The sequence below is a fragment of the Carassius carassius genome, chromosome 29 (assembly GCF_963082965.1).
Source record: "Carassius carassius chromosome 29, fCarCar2.1, whole genome shotgun sequence".
Lineage (NCBI taxonomy): Eukaryota > Metazoa > Chordata > Actinopteri > Cypriniformes > Cyprinidae > Carassius > Carassius carassius.
The window spans coordinates 4,279,726-4,302,602 of record NC_081783.1 but is presented as its reverse complement, the minus strand read 5'-3'; the positions used below and the strand labels follow the sequence as shown (position 1 = coordinate 4,302,602).

The 22,877-nt window shown below is 38.2% G+C and overlaps 1 protein-coding gene across 1 annotated transcript in view; it reads right to left on the bottom strand.

Moving 5' to 3' along the window:
- The window catches only part of LOC132109444 (neuroblast differentiation-associated protein AHNAK-like), a 32,882-nt gene extending 12,126 nt beyond the window's left edge, over positions 1-20,756 (bottom strand). The window contains exons 1-6 of the mRNA XM_059515512.1: positions 20,484-20,756; positions 13,042-13,090; positions 9,833-9,894; positions 9,365-9,521; positions 8,903-9,108; positions 73-8,736 (exon numbers count right to left, since the gene is read on the bottom strand). Coding sequence (XP_059371495.1) covers positions 73-8,736; positions 8,903-9,108; positions 9,365-9,521 — 9,027 coding nt within the window. The 5' untranslated portion in view covers positions 9,833-9,894; positions 13,042-13,090; positions 20,484-20,756. The remainder of the gene's footprint in view (positions 1-72; positions 8,737-8,902; positions 9,109-9,364; positions 9,522-9,832; positions 9,895-13,041; positions 13,091-20,483) is intronic.
- Between the last annotated feature and the right edge of the window lie 2,121 nt (positions 20,757-22,877).

The following is a 22,877-nucleotide window of genomic DNA, read 5'->3' as shown; positions in this document are numbered from 1 at the left end:
TTTGAACTTTGGCATCTTAAAACCACCCTCAGGTCCTTCAATTTCTGGGCCTTCAATTTCCACTTTTGGTGCTTTAATATCTCCTGCCACTTTTGGAACGGACACATTAACATCACCTTTCAGTTTTGGACCTTTCAAGTTGAAGTCAACATCTGGCATAGAAATATTTGGGCCAGAGATCGATGGCATCTTGAATTTGGGGCCCTTGATTTTTCCCCCAGGTCCTTCAATGTCAACCTCAGGAGCTTTGATGTCCACATCTGGTGCCTTAATGTCAATATCGGCTTTAGGGATTTTCACATCAACATCTGGACCCTCCAGTTTTGGACCCTTCATTCCAAATGATGGCATTTTGAACTTTGGCATCTTAAAACCACCCTCAGGTCCTTCAATTTCTGGGCCTTCAATTTCCACTTTTGGTGCTTTAATATTTCCAGCCACTTTTGGAACGGACACATTAACATCACCTTTCAGTTTTGGACCTTTCAAGTTGAAGTCAACATCTGGCATAGAAATATTTGGGCCAGAGATTGATGGCATCTTGAATTTGGGGCCCTTGATTTTTCCCTCAGGTCCTTCAATGTCAACCTCTGGAGCTTTGATGTCCACATCTGGTGCCTTAATCTCAATATCAGTTTTAGGGATTTTCACATCAACATCTGGACCCTCCAATTTCTGACCCTTCATTCCGAATGATGGCATTTTGATCTTAGGCATCTTAAAACCACCCTCAGGTCCTTCAAATTCTGGGCCTTCAATTTCCACTTTTGGTGCTTTAATATCTCCTGCCACTTTTGGAGCAGACATGTCCACATCACCTTTCAGTTTTGGACCTTTCAGATTGAAGTCAATGTCTGGCATAGAAATATTTGGGCCAGAGATCGATGGCATCTTGAATTTGGGGCCCTTGATTTTTCCCTCAGGTCCTTCAATGTCAACCTCTGGAACTTTGATGTCCACATCTGGTGCCTTTATGTCAATATCGGCTTTAGGGATTTTCACATCAACATCTGGAGCCTCTAGTTTTGGACCCTTCATTCCAAATGATGGCATTTTGAACTTTGGCATCTTAAAACCACCCTCAGGTCCTTCAATTTCTGGGCCTTCAATTTCCACTTTTGGTGCTTTAATATCTCCTTCCACTTTTGGAACGGACATGTCAACATCACCTTTCAGTTTAGGACCTTTCAAATTGAAGTCAATGTCTGGCATAGAAATATTTGGGCCAGAGATCGATGGCATCTTGAATTTGGGGCCCTTGATTTTTCCCTCAGGTCCTTCAATGTCAACCTCTGGAGCTTTGATGTCAAAATCTGGTTCCTTAATGTCAATATTTGCTTTAGGAATTTTCACATCAACATCTGGACCCTCCAGTTTTGGACCCTTCATTCCGAATGATGGCATTTTGAACTTTGGCATCTTAAAACCACCCTCAGGTCCTTCAATTTCTGGGCCTTCAATTTCCACTTTTGGTTCTTTAATATCTCCTGCCACTTTTGGAACGGACACATTAACATCACCTTTCAGTTTTGGACCTTTCAAGTTGAAGTCAACATCTGGCATAGAAATATTTGGGCCAGAGATCGATGGCATCTTGAATTTGGGGCCCTTGATTTTTCCCTCAGGTCCTTCAATGTCAACCTCTGGAGCTTTGATGTGCACATCTGGTGCCTTAATGTCAATATCAGTTTTAGGGATTTTTACATCAACATCTGGACCCTCCAGTTTTGGACCCTTCATTCCGAATGATGGCATTTTGATCTTAGGCATCTTAAAACCACCCTCAGGTCCTTCAAATTCTGGGCCTTCAATTTCCACTTTTGGTGCTTTAATATCTCCTTCCACTTTTGGCACGGACATGTCAACATCACCTTTCAGTTTAGGACCTTTCAGATTGAAGTCAATGTCTGGCATAGAAATATTTGGGCCAGAGATCGATGGCATCTTGAATTTGGGGCCCTTGATTTTTCCCTCAGGTCCTTCAATGTCAACCTCTGGAGCTTTGATGTCCACATCTGGTGCTTTAATGTCAATATCTGCTTTAGGGATTTTCACATCAACATCTGGACCCTCCAGTTTTTGACCCTTCATTCCGAATGATGGCATTTTGAACTTTGGCATCTTAAAACCACCCTCAGGTCCTTCAATTTCTGGGCCTTCAATTTCCACTTTTGGTGCTTTAATATCTCCTGCCACTTTTGGAATGGACACATTAACATCACCTTTCAGTTTTGGACCTTTCAAGTTGAAGTCAACATCTGGCATAGAAATATTTGGGCCAGAGATTGATGGCATCTTGAATTTGGGGCCCTTGATTTTTCCCTCAGGTCCTTCAATGTCAACCTCTGGAGCTTTGATGTCCACATCTGGTGCCTTAATGTCAATATCTGCTTTAGGGATTTTTACATCAACATCTGGACCCTCCAATTTTGGACCCTTCATTCCGAATGATGGCATTTTGATCTTAGGCATCTTAAAACCACCCTCAGGTCCTTCAAATTCTGGGCCTTCAATTTCCACTTTTGGTGCTTTAATATCTCCTGCCACTTTTGGAACGGACACATTAACATCGCCTTTCAGTTTTGGACCTTTCAAATTGAAGTCAACATCTGGCATAGAAATATTTGGGCCAGAGATCGATGGCATCTTGAATTTGGTGCCCTTGATTTTTCCCTCAGGTCCTTCAAGGTCTACCTCTGGAGCTGTGATGTCCACATCTGGTGCCTTAATGTCAATATCAGTTTTAGGGATTTTCAAATCAATATCTGGACCCTCCAGTTTTGGACCCTTCATTCCGAATGATGGCATTTTGATCTTTGGCATCTTAAAACCACCCTCAGGTCCTTCAATTTCTGGGCCTTCAATTTCCACTTTTGGTGCTTTAATATCTCCTGCCACTTTGGGAACGGAGACCTCAACATCACCTTTCAGTTTTGGACCTTTCAGATTGAAGTCAACATCTGGCATAGAAATCTTTGGACCAGAGACAGATGGAATCTTGAATTTGGGGCCCTTGATTTTTCCCTCAGGTCCTTCAAGGTCTACCTCCAGAGCTTTGATGTCCACATCTGGTGCCTTAATGTCAATATCAGTTTTAGGGATTTTCACATCTACATCTGGACCCTCCAGTTTTGGACCCTTCATTCCGAATGATGGCATTTTAATCTTTGGCATCTTAAAACCACCCTCAGGTCCTTCAATTTCTGGGACTTCAATTTCAACTTTTGGTGCTTTAATATCTCCTTCCACTTTGGGAACAGACACGTCAACATCACCTTTCAGTTTTGGACCTTTCAGATTGAAGTCAACATCTGGCATAGAAATCTTTGGAGCAGAGATCGAGGGGATCTTGAATTTGGGGCCCTTGATTTTTCCCTCAGGTCCTTCAATGTCAACCTCAAGAGCTTTGATGTCCACATTAGGTGCCTTTATGTCAATATCGCCTTTAGGGATTTTCACATCTACATCTGGACCCTCCAGTTTTGGACCCTTCATTCCGAATGATGGCATTTTAATCTTTGGCATCTTAAAACCACCCTCAGGTCCTTCAATTTCTGGGACTTCAATTTCAACTTTTGGTGCTTTAATATCTCCTTCCACTTTGGGAACAGACACGTCAACATCACCTTTCAGTTTTGGACCTTTCAGATTGAAGTCAACATCTGGCATAGAAATCTTTGGAGCAGAGATCGAGGGGATCTTGAATTTGGGGCCCTTGATTTTTGCCTCAGGTCCTTCAATGTCAACTTCAAGAGCTTTGATGTCTACATCTGGTGCCTTAATGTCAATATCAGTTTTAGGGATTTTCACATCTACATCTGGACCCTCCAGTTTTGGACCCTTCATTCCGAATGATGGCATTTTAATCTTTGGCATCTTAAAACCACCCTCAGGTCCTTCAATTTCTGGGACTTCAATTTCAACTTTTGGTGCTTTAATATCTCCTTCCACTTTGGGAACAGACACGTCAACATCACCTTTCAGTTTTGGACCTTTCAGATTGAAGTCAACATCTGGCATAGAAATCTTTGGAGCAGAGATCGAGGGGATCTTGAATTTGGGGCCCTTGATTTTTCCCTCAGGTCCTTCAATGTCAACCTCAAGAGCTTTGATGTCCACATTAGGTGCCTTTATGTCAATATCGCCTTTAGGGATTTTCACATCAACATGTGGACCCTCCAGTTTTGGACCCTTCATTCCGAATGATGGCATTTTGATCTTTGGCATCTTAAAACCACCCTCAGGTCCTTCAATTTCTGGGCCTTCAATTTCCACTTTTGGTGCTTTAATATCTCCTTCCACTTTGGGAACGGATACATCAACATCACCTTTCAGTTTTGGACCTTTCAGATTGAAGTCAACATCTGGCATAGAAATCTTTGGAGCAGAAATCGATGGCATCTTGAATTTGGGGCCCTTGATTTTTCCCTCAGGTCCTTCAATGTCAACCTCAGGAGCTTTGATGTCCACATTTGGTGACTTAATGTCAATATCGCCTTTAGGGATTTTCACATCAACATCTGGACCCTCCAGTTTTGGACCCTTCGTTCCGAATGATGGCATTTTGATCTTTGGCATCTTAAAACCACCCTCAGGTCCTTCAATTTCTGGGCCTCCGATTTCCACTTTTGGCGCTTTAATATCTCCTTCCACTTTGGGAATGGATACATCAACATCACCTTTCAGTTTTGGACCTTTCAGATTGAAGTCAACATCTGGCATAGAAATCTTTGGACCAGAGACGGATGGAATCTTGAATTTGGGGCCCTTAATTTTTCCTTCAGGTCCTTCAAGGTCCAACTCTTGAGCTTTGATGTCCACATCTGGTGCCTTAATGTCAATATCAGTTTTAGGGATTTTTACATCAACATCTGGACCCTCCAGTTTTGGACCCTTCATTCCGAATGATGGCATTTTGATCTTTGGCATCTTAAAACCACCCTCAGGTCCTTCAAAATCTGGGCCTTCAATTTGCACTTTTGGTGCTTTAATATCTCCTTCCACTTTGGGAACAGACATGTCAACATCACTTTTCAGTTTTGGACCTTTCAGATTTAAGTCAACATCTGGCATAGAAATCTTTGGACCAGAGACAGATGGAATCTTGAATTTGGGGCCCTTGATTTTTCCCTCAGGTCCTTCAAGATCAACCTCTGGAGCTTTGATGTCCACATCTGGAGCCTTAATGTCAATATCAGTTTTAGGGATTTTTACATCAACATCTGGACCCTCCAGTTTTGGACCCTTCATTCCGAATGATGGCATTTTGATCTTTGGCATCTTAAAACCACCCTCAGGTCCTTCAATTTCTGGGCCTTCAATTTCCACTTTTGGTGCTTTAATGTCACCTTCCACTTTGGGAACAGACACGTCAACATCACCTTTCAGTTTTGGACCTTTCAGATTGAAGTCAACATCTGGCATAGAAATCTTTGGACCAGAGACAGATGGAATCTTGAATTTGGGGCCCTTGATTTTTCCCTCAGGTCCTTCAATGTCAACCTCTGGAGCTTTGATGTCCACATTTGGTGCCTTAATGTCAATATCAGTTTTAAGGATTTTCACATCAACATCTGGACCCTCTAGTTTTGGACCCTTCATTCCGAATGATGGCATTTTGATCTTTGGCATCTTAAAACCACCCTCAGGTCCTTCAATTTCTGGGCCTTCAATTTCCACATTTGGTGTTTTAATATCTCCTTCCACTTTGGGAACAGACATGTCAACATCACCTTTCAGTTTTGGACCTTTCAGATTTAAGTCAACATCTGGCATAGAAATCTTTGGACCAGAGACGGATGGAATCTTGAATTTGGGGCCCTTAATTTTTCCTTCAGGTCCTTCAAGGTCCAACTCTTGAGCTTTGATGTCCACATCTGGTGCCTTAATGTCAATATCAGTTTTAGGGATTTTCACATCAACATCTGGACCCTCTAGTTTTGGACCCTTCATTCCGAATGATGGCATTTTGATCTTTGGCATCTTAAAACCACCCTCAGGTCCTTCAATTTCTGGGCCTTCAATTTCCACTTTTGGTGCTTTAATATCTCCTTCCACTTTGGGAACAGACACGTCAACATCACCTTTCAGTTTTGGACCTTTCAGATTGAAGTCAACATCTGGCATAGAAATCTTTGGACCAGAGACAGATGGAATCTTGAATTTGGGGCCCTTGATTTTTCCCTCAGGCCCTTCAATGTCAACCTCTGGAGCTTTGATGTCCACATTTGGTGCCTTAATGTCAATATCAGTTTTAGGGATTTTTACATCAACATCTGGACCCTCCAGTTTTGGACCCTTCATTCCGAATGATGGCATTTTGATTTTTGGCATCTTAAAACCACCCTCATGTCCTTCAATTTCTGGGCCTTCAATTTCAACTTTCGGTGCTTTAATATCTCCTTCCACTTTGGGAACAGACACGTCAACATCACCTTTCAGTTTTGGACCTTTCAGATTGAAGTCAACATCTGGCATAGAAATCTTTGGACCAGAGACAGATGGAATCTTGAATTTGGACCCCTTGATTTTTCCCTCAGGTCCTTCAATGTCAACCTCTGGAGCTTTGATGTCCACATTTGGTGCCTTAATGTCAATATCAGTTTTAGGGATTTTTACATCAACATCTGGACCCTCCAGTTTTGGACCCTTCATTCCGAATGATGGCATTTTGATTTTTGGAATCTTAAAACCACCCTCAGGTCCTTCAATTTCTGGGCCTTCAATTTCAACTTTTGGTGCTTTAATATCTCCTTCCACTTTGGGAACAGACACGTCAACATCACCTTTCAGTTTTGGACCTTTCAGATTGAAGTCAACATCTGGCATAGAAATCTTTGGACCAGAGACTGATGGCATCTTGACTTTGGGGCCCTTGATATTTCCTTCAGGTCCTTCAAGGTGTACCTCCGGAGCTTTGATGTCCACATTTGGTGCCTTAATGTCAATATCAGTTTTAGAGATTTTCACATCTACATCTGGACCCTCCAGTTTTGGATCCTTCAGTCCAAATGATGGCATTTTGATCTTTGGTATCTTAAAACCATCCTCAGATACTTCCATTTCTGGGCCTTTAATTTCAACTTTTGGTGCTTTAATATCTCCTTCCACTTTTGGAATGGACACGTCAACATCACCTTTCAGTTTAGGACCTTTCAGATTTAAGTCAACGTCTGGCATAGAAACCTTTGGACCAGAGATCGACGGCATCGTGAATTTGGGGCCCTTGATTTTTCCCTCAGGTCCTTCAATGTCAACCTCAGAAGCTTTGATGCCCACATCTGGTGCATTCAATGTTGACCCTTTTACATTTAAGTTCTCGTCAGACACTGCAATCTTAGAACCTGAGACTGGTGGTATCTTGATTTCGGGATCTCTGACTTTAACTTCAGATCTCTCAACATTAAACTCTGGACTCTTGATTTCCACATCTGGTGCTTTAATGTCCATTTTGGCTTTAGCAAGATTTACATCAGCATCAGGAACCCTTACTTCTGAGGTTTTCATTCCAAATGAGGACGTTTTGACCTTTGGAACAGTAAAGTCATATTTGACACCCTCGAGATCTGGCATTTTAATTTCAACTTTTGAAGTTGTAACATTCCCTTCCACTTTTGGAACAGATACGTTAACATCGCCTTTCACTTTTTGTCCTTTAAGATTTAAATCTATATCTGGCATAGAAATTTGACCAGTGATTGATGGTGCATCAAATTTGACATCTTTGACTCTATGCTCATGTCCTTTAAAGTGAAGCTCTAGACCCCTGACATCCATATCTGGTTGTGTGATTTTTACATCAGCTTTGGGTAGACATACTACTGTATCAGGTTCCTGAACCCTAGCTGACATTTCTTTATTCCCAGTTATGCTGAAACCTCTCTGACTAATATCTTTAAGATTTTGATTGTTGAAATTCACTTCCACATTTTGAACTTCCTTGGGCCTTTGCACATCTATGGTAACTTTAGACAATTTGGTTTCATCAGCAGACCCATCCTTATGCACTTCAGATAAAGATTCCCTGCCAATACTGCCCCCTGTATCTCCACTAATGGAAAAACCTGAAACACGAGTATTCAGAACAGGGCCCTTTACTGTAGGAACCTCCGTTCCTCCCATCATACTTGAAGCTTTAAAACCAGCTTCCAATGGAGAAGAAATATTTCTCATGTCTTTGTCCAACCCCATGGTTACTTTGCCAGAGAGATCACTACTACCTGCAGAAGTTTCAGCCCTTCCAAAATGTTCTATCCCCTTCGGCCCTCTACCACCTGACAGTCCAGTGTCTGACACATTAATTATAATCTCTTTACCACTACCATCTAATACACTTGTTGCTTTTACAGATTCTGTGCTAGAGTGCTTCACAGTGGAGCCAGTGACATGGGGACCGCTCAGAGTTATGTCCCCCCTTTTTATACCTCCATGTGCACCACTAACAAGGCTACTATGTGGTAATCTAATTGGAGTAGAATCCCCCTCCGACTGCTCATGCTGCAAGACCTGAATTTTGAACTCAGGGCTTGAGTGATCAATCTGCTGACTAGTCTCCCCAGGCACGTCTACAGTGTAGGTAGTTATTCGACGAGTGATTGTAGTAATGGTGCAACCATCACTGCTTGTGCTGCTGTGACGTTCTGTGCGCACATCAACACCCTCAGCAAGATCCTCTGACTTTAGCCTAGGTTTAATCTTCTTAGTGTAGATTCTCTTGTAGTCTTCGTCATCCCCACTCTACAGAAAATAGAATATTACAAATAATTTCATGTCATTTCTGTGTAAAAAAATAAATAAATAAATATGTAAGAAAGAAATGTGTAAAACATTTCATTTAAATGTAGTTTGTTAAATACTGAAGTACTGATCATACTAACATCTACAATTTACGAGGCCACCTTACCAGAAGAATGTCTGAACTAGAACCTCCTAACCCTCCACGTCCTTCCCGTGACAGTGTCCCCATTGGAGAACGGCAAGGCGACTTGTCTCCAGACTTATTTTGTAATTTTAGTCCAACCTTATGTCGATTTAGAGTCTTTAATATTTCAGCCGTTTCTTCTGAGCTCATGTTATCAAAGTAAATGGTGGCCCCCACAATTTGGTCACCTGTGACAAAAAAAAAAAAAAAAAAAACAGTACACGGTATGTTCAAACTAAATGAATTACAATAGATAAATTATATCTGGAAGACCTACATGATCATTAGTTCATTAAAAAAACCTTTTAAAAACACCAAAAAGGTGTGAGAAATGTTGTTCAGAGAATCAAAACATTTGAGAAATGTTCTGTATTTTAAAATTTGGTATTTTATAAATGTTTGCACATTACATTACAACCTGCAGGGTTTTTTTTGACTTCATACCTTCATATACTTTTCCAGTATGAGCAGCAGGGGACTCATCTTTCACCTCTTTGACAAAAATCTCTCCTTGACCTTTTTGTTCTATGGTGAGACCAAGCTTATCAGTGCCCGTCCACTGTGGGAAAAGCACTTCCCTTGTGTCCTGCTCATCAGCCATCTTATAAATAAATGAGAAATTAATAAAATAAAATGATAAAATACACAAATGAAAGAGTAAAACAGTTAAATAATTACACAATACCAAATACATATGGTGACTATTATAAAGTTTCAAGCTGAATGAGCATAAGTTTTTTTCTGAAGAGAAATTACCTTATAAACAGTTAAAAAAGTGCTTAGCATTTTCAGTAACTGAAAAATGTAAAAACATTTAAAAAAAATAAAATGAAAATTGCAGTGCTTTGCTGTAAATTGCATATAGCTTATAACATCACAGCTAAATCACATCTAACTTTTCATTCTGTATACCTCTAAATGTGTTACTTCTTCACCTGTCCCCTAGTGTGGACCGTGTCAGCCCTTGTTCTTTCCTTAAAAAAAAAAGAAAGTAAGTTAATGTCTTGCATTCAGATGAACCTTTCACAGATAGGTTTAACAGTATGTTCATACATAAATATAATAATAATAATAATAATAATAATAATAATAATAATAATAATAAAACGGGTTTGTTTTTTGTTGTTTTTTTGAACAACGGTAAATGAGTGTCAAATTGAGACCACCAGATGGCAATATAGTCTCCAACAAAGTGAAAGTAAACAAGCCTGATTTCTGTTTGGGGTTTAAACAGTGGTTTAACTACATCTTTCTAGCAAGAACGGAGTTATCTTTATACCATGGTTTTCTTCAGCATCAAAACAAAGCACTAAGCCGCGTGAGGAGAGAAAGCTTTAAATCAAGAGTAATAACCTGTCACTAAATGCATTAAGCTCAGTTTAACACACAGATTAAACGTATCTAAATATCTAAAAATCTGATGTCCATGAAATGAAAATCAGATTGTTGCCTGAAGATCTGGGAGGTCTTTCCTTGATGAATATTGCTTCAGAGCTTTTTTTTTTTAGCTGACATGGGCCTGCAATTGCAGCTTTCAACACAGAAAGTTCTTTGTTTTAGAGATATCACCCACTCACAATCATCCCCCCTGTAATTACACAGGACCTCTTGGATATGAAAACACCTACATTCATATTTCACTACACACTACATTGGCACTACATTGGCAAATGTGTTGCACTAGTTTATTTTAATTATGGAAACATTTGCCAATGACAAAGAAAAAAAAATACAAATAAATAAATCAATGTCTTGCTATACCAAAATCTAAGCAGAACTCAAGTCAAGTGCTGTGTAGTCAATTTGTCCCAAGTCCCACTTTGTTGCCAAGTAAGATAAGAGTAGTAGTCTCATTATGTTGACATGGACAACAGCCAAAAATATAGCTCATCCCTCATTACACAAAAATATCTGTTTGCTCGATAACATGACTGATCTGTCAGAATAAAGTATTCCAGAATGCCATACAGGGTCTAAGAAATGCAAATGGAAAAAGCTTTGTCTCATGTGATCATGAATTGGTGGGATGTAAGAGTTATTCAGGAAATCCAAATACTCCCTTGATTCAAAATAGTAAGTATACTCGCTTCTGAAATAAGCCTGACCCTGACCTTAGTGGATTACTGAAGGAATGTACACAACTCAAAATAAAATGAGAAAACCACATTGCTAATATTCAAAGCTTAGGTGTAACTCAACCATTCGTGAAGCTAATGATAAATAAAGTTAAATCTATTTTATTTTTCTATAAAAATTATTTCAGCAGCTATCAAGGAATTTTAGAGATGTAAATAAATTGGTAAAGTTGCTTTTAGTCAGTCTATTAGTTTGGAATTCATCTATATGCAAGTATCTAAACACTAACAAAGTTGAACAGATACAGTATATGAATTTAAGATCAAGATATGCATTTAAAATATACACACTCTGTGTTTTGTTACTGGTAAAATAATGTGTAGCCTGAATGCACTGTAAGTCGCTTTGGATAAAAGTGTCGGCTAAATGCATACATGTAAATGTTCTGGAAATTGAAAACTGATTATTCATAAATGACTATGAATAAGTCATTTTCTCCACTCTAATAAATACCACACACTAAATATGCTTCCCATTGGGGTGAAAGAAGCCTAGTGTCCATATCGACCATTATACTCCAAAAGACAGGATAGTACAGAGCAGATCATTTGAGAGAGTCAATAGTGCTTCCCTGCGTTTGACTTGAACACAAAATATTCTATTTATACTAAAGCACTATTAGAGGCTGTTATATATTAAAAGAATAGACCATTTTAACATTATAAACAACACTAAGGAGAAAACAATACAATTAAATTATTGTAATACAATTACAATAATTTAACACATTTTACTGTTGCTGTAACTGGAATTAGACAAAGGTTAGTTTCATATTAAATCTACATTGATTATGTGACTGTTAACAAATTCTAAATGCTTTAAAAAGGATTAGTCAGCATCACATGCAACAGAATAATGCACAATATTTTTCATTTAATAGACATTAAGACATCAATGTAATTTCAGTGAAACCAGTGAAAGTCCACAGGGGTGGAAAGCTGTGAAACCCAAGACTAAAAAGTTCCTTATTATTGTTGGCTAAAGCTGATATTTACAAAAGGAAAAGGGGAAAACCTACATTGCTGTGTACTTAAGAACTCCCTAGCAAGCAGTGCAAAAGCTTATTATTTCTCTCCCAGCCTGGTCTGTCTCCTGCCTCTTAACATGATGCCACTCCCTCTATCAACATTCCTCTACCACTATACATTTTTTTAAACCTATATAGCCCACGGTACTATTTGCACAGTGGTTGTTGTCACAAATCTGACAGATTCCTCAGAGTGCACTTTTGGAGAAGCAAACTGAGTAGGAGGGTAAGAAAAAAAAAGGATAAAAGGCAGATGTGTCTTTGAAACATGGAACTATCATGGACCAAAGAGGCAGTAGAGTCACATTAACATTGCCCAACATATTCATTTCCCACCCTTACTTTCTCTTAACCACAGAGACTGGGTTCAAAACAACTCTGACACCAAGTGTAGCACAGATTATCTTTCTTTGTATAAGTGATATATCCTTTAGCTTTCACAAGAGAACAAACCATGTCACTATCAGAGCATTACTGTAGGGTACTTGCTTAAAGCAGATGGCTCGTACCCAAAATCATATGATCTGATATGATCCATGTAAGCAGATGCTTCAAAATATCTCCAGTGTTTGTACGATCATAAGACTTCAGCACTGAAATAGAACACATCTCTGGGAACTCTTGAATTGAAGTCGGGACCTTTTAAGCAAATCAAACTTTGAGGTCTAGCAACAAAGAGCATCATAATGGAAAGTGTAAGATTTAAATAAAACTATAAAAAAAAGGAAATCCCACAGATTTTAATTATGTTAGTAAAAAAGGACCAAGAGGACCTGAAAAGTGGAGGGAACCCATTATAAGCTGCAACTTTTTGCATATTAATCATTATTAGGTTATATAGCATACACCCAACAATTCTTGCTGAAAGACAAGTGGGTGTAACTGCTTATGCTTTCAGTCAATCCATTGTCAAAGCAATTTTTTTATGCATGTCAAACTAATGGATAAGGGAACCTACTGAATTGCCAAGGCTAATGCTGAAACTCTCTCCCGTCTTCCTCTATATTCTGAAAGAAAGCAAGAAAGGAGAGGGAAATCAGATGTAATATCAGTAAATATTCATCAACAGACAGATGCCAAAACCATCAATTACAAAATGTACATTCAACTCAAGTATCACACTTTTATCTTTTAAAGCAAAAAGTCTAATAATAATAATAGGTTGGCTTGCATGGTTTTGAGACCTTAAGCTAGTGGATCAGACTGAACTTATTTCCTTTAAAAATGCAGCCCCACCCTAGTTGGATTTATGCTTTGGTTTGCCCTAAGAGGGCGACAGCGGCTGAAACGGTTACAATACGAGCGCACAGGACGGGGAGTTTTCCTTTGCAAGAACCAAAGACAGAAGTGTACACGTGTCTGCACAAGCTTAAACGTTTACTCTGGATGTTGCTGTTGAATAATTATCTGACTAGTCTGACAACTGAAATTCACAATTACCTTTGTGTTTAAATATTAAGTTTGATAACTAATTACTGTTAAATATTATTAACAGCATCACTCCCTCAAAATAAACAGCTTCACATGGCTGCAAATCCACCCTGTGCTCTAAACACTGGGAATCTTTTTGAGCAGCTACAGACAGAGTGAAATTGCTAGTCACTGTCAGATATTACTGTGTTTCAAAATTTTTTTGTTGCCTTACACACGCATATGAGTGAGTCAAACTCTTACACTCTCATCTAGGCATTTGATTGCTACGTTTATTGTTAAGAAGTAATTCAAGATGACCGTAAACTTAAAACCTAAGAGGAATGAAGCCATTCATAGTAACCATGCCAATGGCATGAAACTGTCATTTAAAATAAAGTTCAAGTAAGTTTCTCTCACAGGAAAGCAAACATCATGTGCAAATCCTCATTCGATCGCCTAAAAGCTCCTCAAGTCACATGGTTATGGCTGAAGACACTGGAGGCTAAACTACGCAGTGATTTCACTCATTTAATTTCACCCAAACCAAATTATCAAACTTCATTTTCTACCCTTATCTTCCTCAGTCCATTATTGTTTCATTTAATAAAAAGGTTTAGACGGTCAACTCAGGTGGAAAACAACTACTCTCTATCAAGCAGTATTTGCTCTAATAATGTACTTTTCTAGTTACTCAAAAATTAGACGTTTCAATTGTTCAATTTACGACGTTTCAAGTCGTAAGTTGCAAGGCTTTTTTCAAGACTAAGTCAAATGACTTTGTACGAAAACACCTAATATAAGACTCCCGCAACTGAAAAACTTTAAAGAGCAAGTGCCATTAGCACTAATGCACATTGTTTACATTTGTGAAGTGTGGCATTGTCCTTCACACTCCATGGCCTTTGAAGCTGTCCCGTGGCTTCTCGTCCAATTTAGCGTCTGATAATTTCTGCATGGAGGAGGCCGAGGACAAAGAGATATCTGTTTAAAGCCTTTCAGTCCAGGCTAGAGAAATGTTGGGAATTTGTTTAGTTTCATAAACATGTCTTTCAGGCCTTTATAGCAACGATGCATGACAGGACAAGATACATGTGCATTTTTGTGAACACTGTGACAAAGAGCAATGAAATGTGGTTTCGTTGACAATAATATAACTCAGAATGATAATAATGTGGCTCAGTGGTAGAGCATTGCGTTATCAGCGCAAAAGGTTGTGGGTTCAATTCCCAGGGAACACACATACTGGTAAAAAAAAATTATAGACTGAATGCACTGTAAGTTGCTTTGGATAAAAGTGTCTACTAAATGCATAAATGTAAATGTAATAAAACCCTACGACTTGGGTCAGATCACAGATGTGGTTACTTGAAATTGAGAGGTTTCCCCTACAGCAGAAAAGCATGTAAAGTCCTAATGTAACACTAGCACTGCAAACAAATGCTGGAATCAGCTCAGACAGGTACATGCTTGCGGGGGCCTGCCCTGATATCAGTTCTCTTCAGTACTATTTCACTGTTATGGACACAGTTTAGAAAACAACTATAGTAAGTAATCATTTAAAGTTGCCCCAAGAACACTGTATATTTATCCCAACTTAAAACTTAAAGTACCTCTCTGTCCCATTCAAAAAGGATGGGCAAACCTTTGCTCTAAATATTTACAAAAGCATTCATTTGGGGAGTTACAATACATCTTGAAAATGACCAGCTATTTTAAAGTAAACTGTTCTTCACAGGTTTGTGGAGCGGCATAGGTAGAAAAAAAAAAGATGTTCTCCTTCCAACGTCTTATTTGGAAACCACTGCTAGAACCTCTCACTACCCTGTTGTTTCATTAACGGATGGTTATTTCTGAGCTGTGACTGAAATAGTCATGGGCTCGCTCTGATAAAGGCCAGTCTGGACGAGGCTGTCACACTGTTTGCAAAGAACAACATTTGGCAGAGCAGCTGTGTACACTCAAACCGGGTGACATCTATGAGCCCTGTACTTAGTTGTATCAAGTTTGCTGTCACCTCACTAAAGGTGGAGCCAGCCGAGCAAAAAAATATTTCAGACAGAGTTAAAGTAAAAAAAAAAAGGGAAAAAAAAGTCAGTTTCAAAGAATATACACACTTATATATAGCTCGTATTGTTGGGCATGAAAAAGACTAGAACAAAATGTGACCACAATCACAGGACTAAAAATGTGTTAGACGACACCGCAACGCTTCCATCTGGCAGAGGTCATTTGGCAACAACTGTGCAACTCTAAAAGGAGCAGAGTTTATGGCACAACACAGACTGCAAAAATCGCAAATCCAAAGTAGGGGACACACCCTTCGTACAATGAGAAACTACACACACACCATCTCTCAGCCCGCACATAGCGCACAGTGAGCTGCGAGCCCCACCCAGGCCTCCAGTCACACGCATTCCTTGATAGAGCCGTCAGGCCAACTGGAAGAGAGCCCAGCCTCTCCTGCAGTGACTAACTCCAAAGCAATGTCCTACTCTCTACCCAACCACTCAAATCACCCAGTGGGTCTGAGCTGGGTACAAAAACAGGGGATTCTTTCATGGTTTTTAACTAACAGCCAATGTAGAAGGGTCATTTAAAAAAAATTTAAATCCACATTTTGTAAACACTAATAGGAACGCCTCATGACACTGATTAATGCACAGCAAAACAGGTCATAAAAAAAAAAGAGTTTGAAAGCTCAGTGCTCCATTGCAAATGGGAGATATTGTACAACTATGAATCTAAATTTATAAAGATTCAGCAACATCGCGGGTTAGATAAGTGATAGAATTGTTGGGCAAACAACCAGACCACTAATTATAGAAAAGCCACTGTAAGCGTTTCATGCCACACTTTTTCCATTAAAGGGTTGTAATGTTTAATAAGAGACACACACACATACAGTCAGCCATTACACAATGCAGTAACATAAATTGTGGCCTTTGGCTTTGCCTACAGGAGTTGCTTGGTTTGCCTGCCCATTAGCAGACACGTTTTTTCCAAAGCAAATTACAGGATACAAAGTTTAATGCAACAAGTGCAAGTCATATTTCTTGATTAAATGCTCATTATTCATTTCTGACAAAGCGAGAGCTCATACATGAAAACGGATAATTACCATTTGGTTAAAAGTTCCACTTTTACTTCCACATGCGCTCAATTCAAAACCACAAGTGACCAAACTCTCGTGCAAAGACGTACGCTTTCAATCTTTTGTGGAAATATCACCTATTTAGAGGAACAAACAGAAGTCAAAGATAAAACCATAAAAACCTGCTGTGGTGAATCGCATTAAATAACATAATAAAGTCTTAAACGTATACATATAGATACATGTATATTAGCTAAAGGCTTTCACTTGAACTGAGTCACGTTTTTGTCTATTCTGACTTGTTTGATTATCCTGTTAACAAGACTTTTCAAACCGAGTCAGAGGATATGAGTCAGCAATCAAATACACAGCAATGACTGATGGCAAGGTGGTTCTCTTACCAGCTCGGAGTGCATTATATTTCATTTTCCATCAGCTGGTTTTATAGTTAGGTCTGTGTCACCACTGCCAAGCGCTTTGTAGAAGTGAAAAGGCATGTGGTTTGAAACGTCCAAATAAGTCTGAATCAATCTCTCTGCTTTTCTATCAACTAGATCAACAATCAACTAGAAACAAACTCACGTAGATTGCACATGGAACCATCTAACCTCTGCAGTCACTATCCTTGGTGTGTTGTAAACAAGTAAATGTGCATACCTACATTACTGAAATGGCGCGATGTAGTATGAGCTGTAGTCAAACACTTATTCGACGTCAAGACATGCCGATCATTAAATCGCCTTGCAGCACACTTTGGAACGCATTAGAACTAGTAAACTACAATCATGCAATGTGCTTTGTCTTAAAAATAACTTTTTTAAATAGGTGTGCAACTTTCATCATCCACAAGCTGCTCTTACATCACTCACTGGAACCAAGAAAACATATCAAGTGTCACTGCAGTGCATATCTTTATTGTTATTCATTGATATGTAATATTAGTTAGCAGTAAACACACTTGCATAATGTACTTGGTCAATAAAAAAAGTGCACAATAAACCTAAATCTATATTTAATCCATTATATCATGCTGCAAATCCAGGTGTGGCTAACAGGAAATAACATGTCACGCAAGTTGGTGCATGTATTTCACCTTGGCTACAATATAACCCATTTACTTGCTGCTTCATTAAATTATGGTTTGTGAATATGAAGCACGTCATTTCTAAAAGTAACCATCTGAAAACAAGAGGACTCATACATAATTGAAGCATTAAAGTCTAGCCAAAAACAAACAGCCTTGAAAAGACACTGAATCCTAACCATCTTACTGTCATGGGATACTAAACTTTAATGAAACGCAGACCGTATCTTCTATTTCAAGGCTGAAAACAAATGTAATATAGTAATCTAAATTGAATTGCATAAATACAATGGAAGTACAGTTTATCATGAGTCATAGGCACACGTACAAAAAGAAATCTGACTATCTGAGGTCCAAAATGTAGAATAAATCATATATTAATTTCAAAATTGCGATCGTACAAAAACGTAAAAATATAAAAAATAATAATAATAATAATAAGTAGGCCTATTTTAAAAAAAAAAGTCAGTAAATGGCAAATTCGAAGTGCCAACAATTACAATAAAAAAAAAAAAAATGATTAAGGCACGTGTGCCAAACTCTTACAACACAACTCTGTCAATATGGAAGATGATGAAATATGAATGCCTGACTCTGACTCAGAGCCATATTGGCAAACAGATAGTGTATTGTCCAATGTCTCTGTTTTAGCTTCAAGCCAGTATTTCTCAACCATGGAATGATGAGAACTCCAGGGTCTGCCTGAACAGGAAGACACGTACTAAGATAATACAAGTTCAGGCTTCATACTTCAGAACTCTTCAAATGATCCCGACATCCTGTGAGGCACCGTGCTGACAACTTATCTCTGATGGATCATCATCACAATTTCACGGAGAACTGATTTCTTTCATTCGGTGCCCTTACAGAAAAAACTATCAAATAGATTTGAGATGTGAGAATCAAACAAACAGCAAGTGAAACGCTCCGCTACAAAAGCCTGCCACTCCTCCCCATGGCATTGTCACCGCAAGTCCTCGACAAGCTTTTAAGGAAATGACAAAGGAAGTGTGCACAAGTCCAGGCTCTTTCCGTTTCACACTAGAATAGATGGTCCTACAGAGTACACACTAATCGGACTTATCAACACAGAGGAGGAGAAAGTTTTGCCTCCACTGTAAACTTCCAGGACAATCCTGCAGCAGAAAATGACAGACGGACCCTAAAACTTTGTTTATATTCAACATTCAATTCCTAAAACAATCAAGATAAGCAAGCAGAACTCTGTTCTGTTTTAAACAAAACACACTGTAACCTTCAAATACAACCAAGGTTGAAAGAAATTGCTAAACATGAATACGGCAACAACACATACAGAAAAAAATAAAAATAAAAAAATAAAAAAATAAATAAATATATATATATATATATATATATATATATTCAATTCAAATTAACTTTATTTTTGAAGTTGCTCTAGCACAACTTTAAAACTGTACATTATTACTGTTTGACTGCTTTAGTCTGCTATAGATTCATCGGTCCTGAAATTACAGAAGAAAGATTTGGGTGTGGCAGGACAAATGGGGATGGGCTCCGAATGTTCCTCTGATGAAAAATCTGCTCACAAATGTTTTTAAAAGATAGCTTAAATCAGATAAACTGCAAAACAGATTTTTGGATGTCAACAATCCATACACATCTCCAAATTATCAGCGCTTATCTGCAACTCCCCCCCTTTTTGTCCTCCTTACGCTTTATCTATTCCTTTCATTCTCTTATTCTTTTACATAACAAAATTTCAGTCATCCTCCTGCAAAACAGCTCTATATCTAAAGTCATGCCGCAGTCTGGCGTGAATAAAACACCTCGTTCTTTCTTCTCCATAGCAAGCCTTACTTTCTCCCTGTGCGCTTCAAACCTGGTTTCAATTAGTAAGTCTTTCCAAACCACTACATTCCATTACCCCCTCCTCCCTTCACCCCTCTTACTCACTACACACACCCTGGCCAGGGCTCCAGGTTAAGAAAATCAAGGCAAAATGTTATAAGACTTGCAAACTAAATTAAAACCAACCATCACATTTTATAAGGCTAACAAAAATGATTCCAACAAATTAACATTTCATACATATATAAAAAAGTGAAATATGAGAAAACAATTCACCCACAGTGTAAGAATATGTGATGACGTTGTCCAAAAATCTTGAGCTATGACCAGATTTGGTATGGCAGGATAATGCTCCTTTTCAAGGGGAAAGGCATAAATCTACGCAAACGTGACACGAGTTTAATTCACTGTATATCATTTTTTTTATATACAAAAATAATTATAATAATACATAAATAAAATATGAGTAGATAGCTTTCTTTTCAACCAACTATATTATTTTATTTTACAGCGTGGGCAAAGTCATGCAACCAAAGTCAGGCTACCTTCTTATCCACGTTGCACTGTTTTAACTTGGGTGTATCTTTTGCATGACATGCAAAACCCCAGAAAATTTGCCTTAATTGTGAATCCTGTTTCTTCAGAGTGATTTAGTAGGTCAAGTTTAAGAAACTAAACGCTTGATTCTTAACAATGACAAACTTTAGTATTGTTGGGGAAAAACGTGCGCAACAGATGCGCAGATAGAGAAACACACCCACCCAACCCTCTTCATGTTCAACACAGTTTGTATTGTGAGCTGACACAATAAACCAAAAAAAACAAATATATAACGTTATTACACATAGTTGAGCATATAATAAATCAAGAAGCAGTCTCTGGAGAAGTACTCTGGAAAAATAACCTACTTTTTAAACGTGCGCATCGCACGCCACAACTGCATTACTAAGTAACTTCAAGAGATATATAGCTACAAACCTACCTGTTAAAGTTCAACACCTTTGCTCTGGCATCTTCCGCGGTCCACAGCTTTCTGCCACAGCCCAGAAAAGTTTTCCACCACGCTTTCTAAACTAAACTTGAACGTACTCTCGTTCTTTCTCGAGGCGCGAAGCCTCACTTTATTTATTTTTTTCTGGTTTTATTAGTTACTTTGTCACTTGCTCTCTCCGTCTCTTTCTTCCTCTCACGTTCGTGCTGGGTTTTCTCAGTGTGCTTGTAACTCCGGGCTATGGAGAATGGCAGAGTTTGGGCTTGGGCTGTGGAGTACTTCTCTGGAGAAGGAAGGCGGGGGTAACGGTGGAGCAAGGAGTGGTCCATTATCATTTTAGTCCAGCCCACCCACTGTTTGAGTGACATGTATGTTTAACACAGCGATAAAGCACGTGAATGTAGATTGGAAACAGATTTTAACTAAAAGGTTGAACTGTCCTTTTAGGAAAAGAGCCAATTTAATTATCAGGTTGTTGCAAATTGTCACATCTTTATTGAGACAATTTGTTAAGTGTATTTATGGACCTATAAAAGGCGTGTTCTGTTCTGTGATTTTATTTTATTTTTTCTGCTTAATGATGGAAATAGTTTTTGTCATGAAATAGTCATGATGTTAAGGCAGCCTACGTACCTGTGCAGAAATTGATTTAAACTTACAGAAGGCTGCCTACTAAAGTGTGACATCGATCTTGCAAACTAATGCATAAAATAAAGTATCATGTGATTAAGTGGCACATGATCGTATTATCTTAGTAAGGAGGAAAAAATTGTTTTCATTATATCTTTGAGTGTTTATTAATGTCTGGTTTTATAGTGCTCACTTGTTTACTCAGTCCACTTTATTTGTAATGTAAGAGTGGGCGTGGCCATTTTTATATATAATGTGCGGGCTTCCGGTGTCGTTCACTTAATCACTTCGTTATTTTACCTGTGCAAAATCAGTTCGTTATGCTGCTTGATATTCCAAACGGGCGTTTTTTATAATACTATTTTTATTGATTGATTGATTAATTTATGAATTATCGTGATCATAAACACATTTGTTTGTTGCGCAAATCGTTTAACAATTTACTGATGGCCTCGTTTTTGTTATTTGACTTTATCAGCTAATGAATCAATGGTCTAGCACATTCACCATCATGTAGCAAAATAAGGTTTATTACAGATACAGCAAAAACATGACATTTTAATTTGCAGAATAGAATTTAGGAAAATATAGAGGGTATTGAACTTGTCCAGTCCTGCTCATGGAGGGCCACTGTCCTGCAGTATTTAGCTCCAACCCCAACACACCTGAACCAGCTACTCAAGCTCTTATATTAGGCATACTAGAAAGTTCAAGGCAGGTGTGCCGAGGTAAGTTGTAGCTGAACTCTGCAGGACAGTGGCCCTCCCAAAGTTTGGACACCCCTGAACTTGATGTTCAAATAAAATGAATCCCCTTCTAAAAAAAAAAAAAAAAAAGACGAAAAAAGAAAGAAATTAAAAACATGTTTTTGTGTAATTTGACCTTAAATCTTATGGTTGCTGAGATATCGCTCTTGTGACTATGCCATGTGATAACTAGCCTTCATATCACATTCTGTTTTGTTAATATTCTCATTTCCACAATGTCCTATGTATGCATACTGAGCTGTCATATGTTTTATAATGCCTTGTGCTTACTGTCGTGTGCAATGTGTATATATACGTTTGGTATGTTTGGTCACTAAATGCCATTTTGCACAACTTACATGTGCAATTTACTTATGTAAATACAGCCCTGCTGGAGAGCAGTTCCTCCATATACAGTGCATCCAGTAAGCCTTCATGTTCTTCTGATAAAAAAAAAGCTTGAATTAATGTATAAGGACTTGTTTATGAGAGTTTATGTAAGGAATTTTGCTAAGCCTCTTTTATAAGATTTATTTTTAATGACAAATTTCAAATATTTGTAGACATTTGAAAAAGTGCCTTTTGTCATTGATAATGTGTTCATTGTGTCTGTAAACATGGATATAGTGCTGTCTTTGAGCTAGTCCGGCATCATTTCCATACCATTTTCATTATAGAAAATCCATTTTAAATCCCTGAGGAGAGTTTCATTCTCATTTTGAGACCATTGGATTGATCACTGCAGCTGAATGACTGGATTAATTGTTTTATATATATCATGTTTTTGCCATTTTTAGTTATATATATATATATATATATATATATATATATATATATATATATATATATATATATATATATATATATATATATATATATATATATATATATAATTATATAAAACTAAAACTGGCAAAAACATGATCAAGAATATTTCAAAGCTTGTTAGGTGTTGAGTATTCTAAAGTTAAACCATTTACACTTCGTTTTCTAAATGTAAAATGTTAGA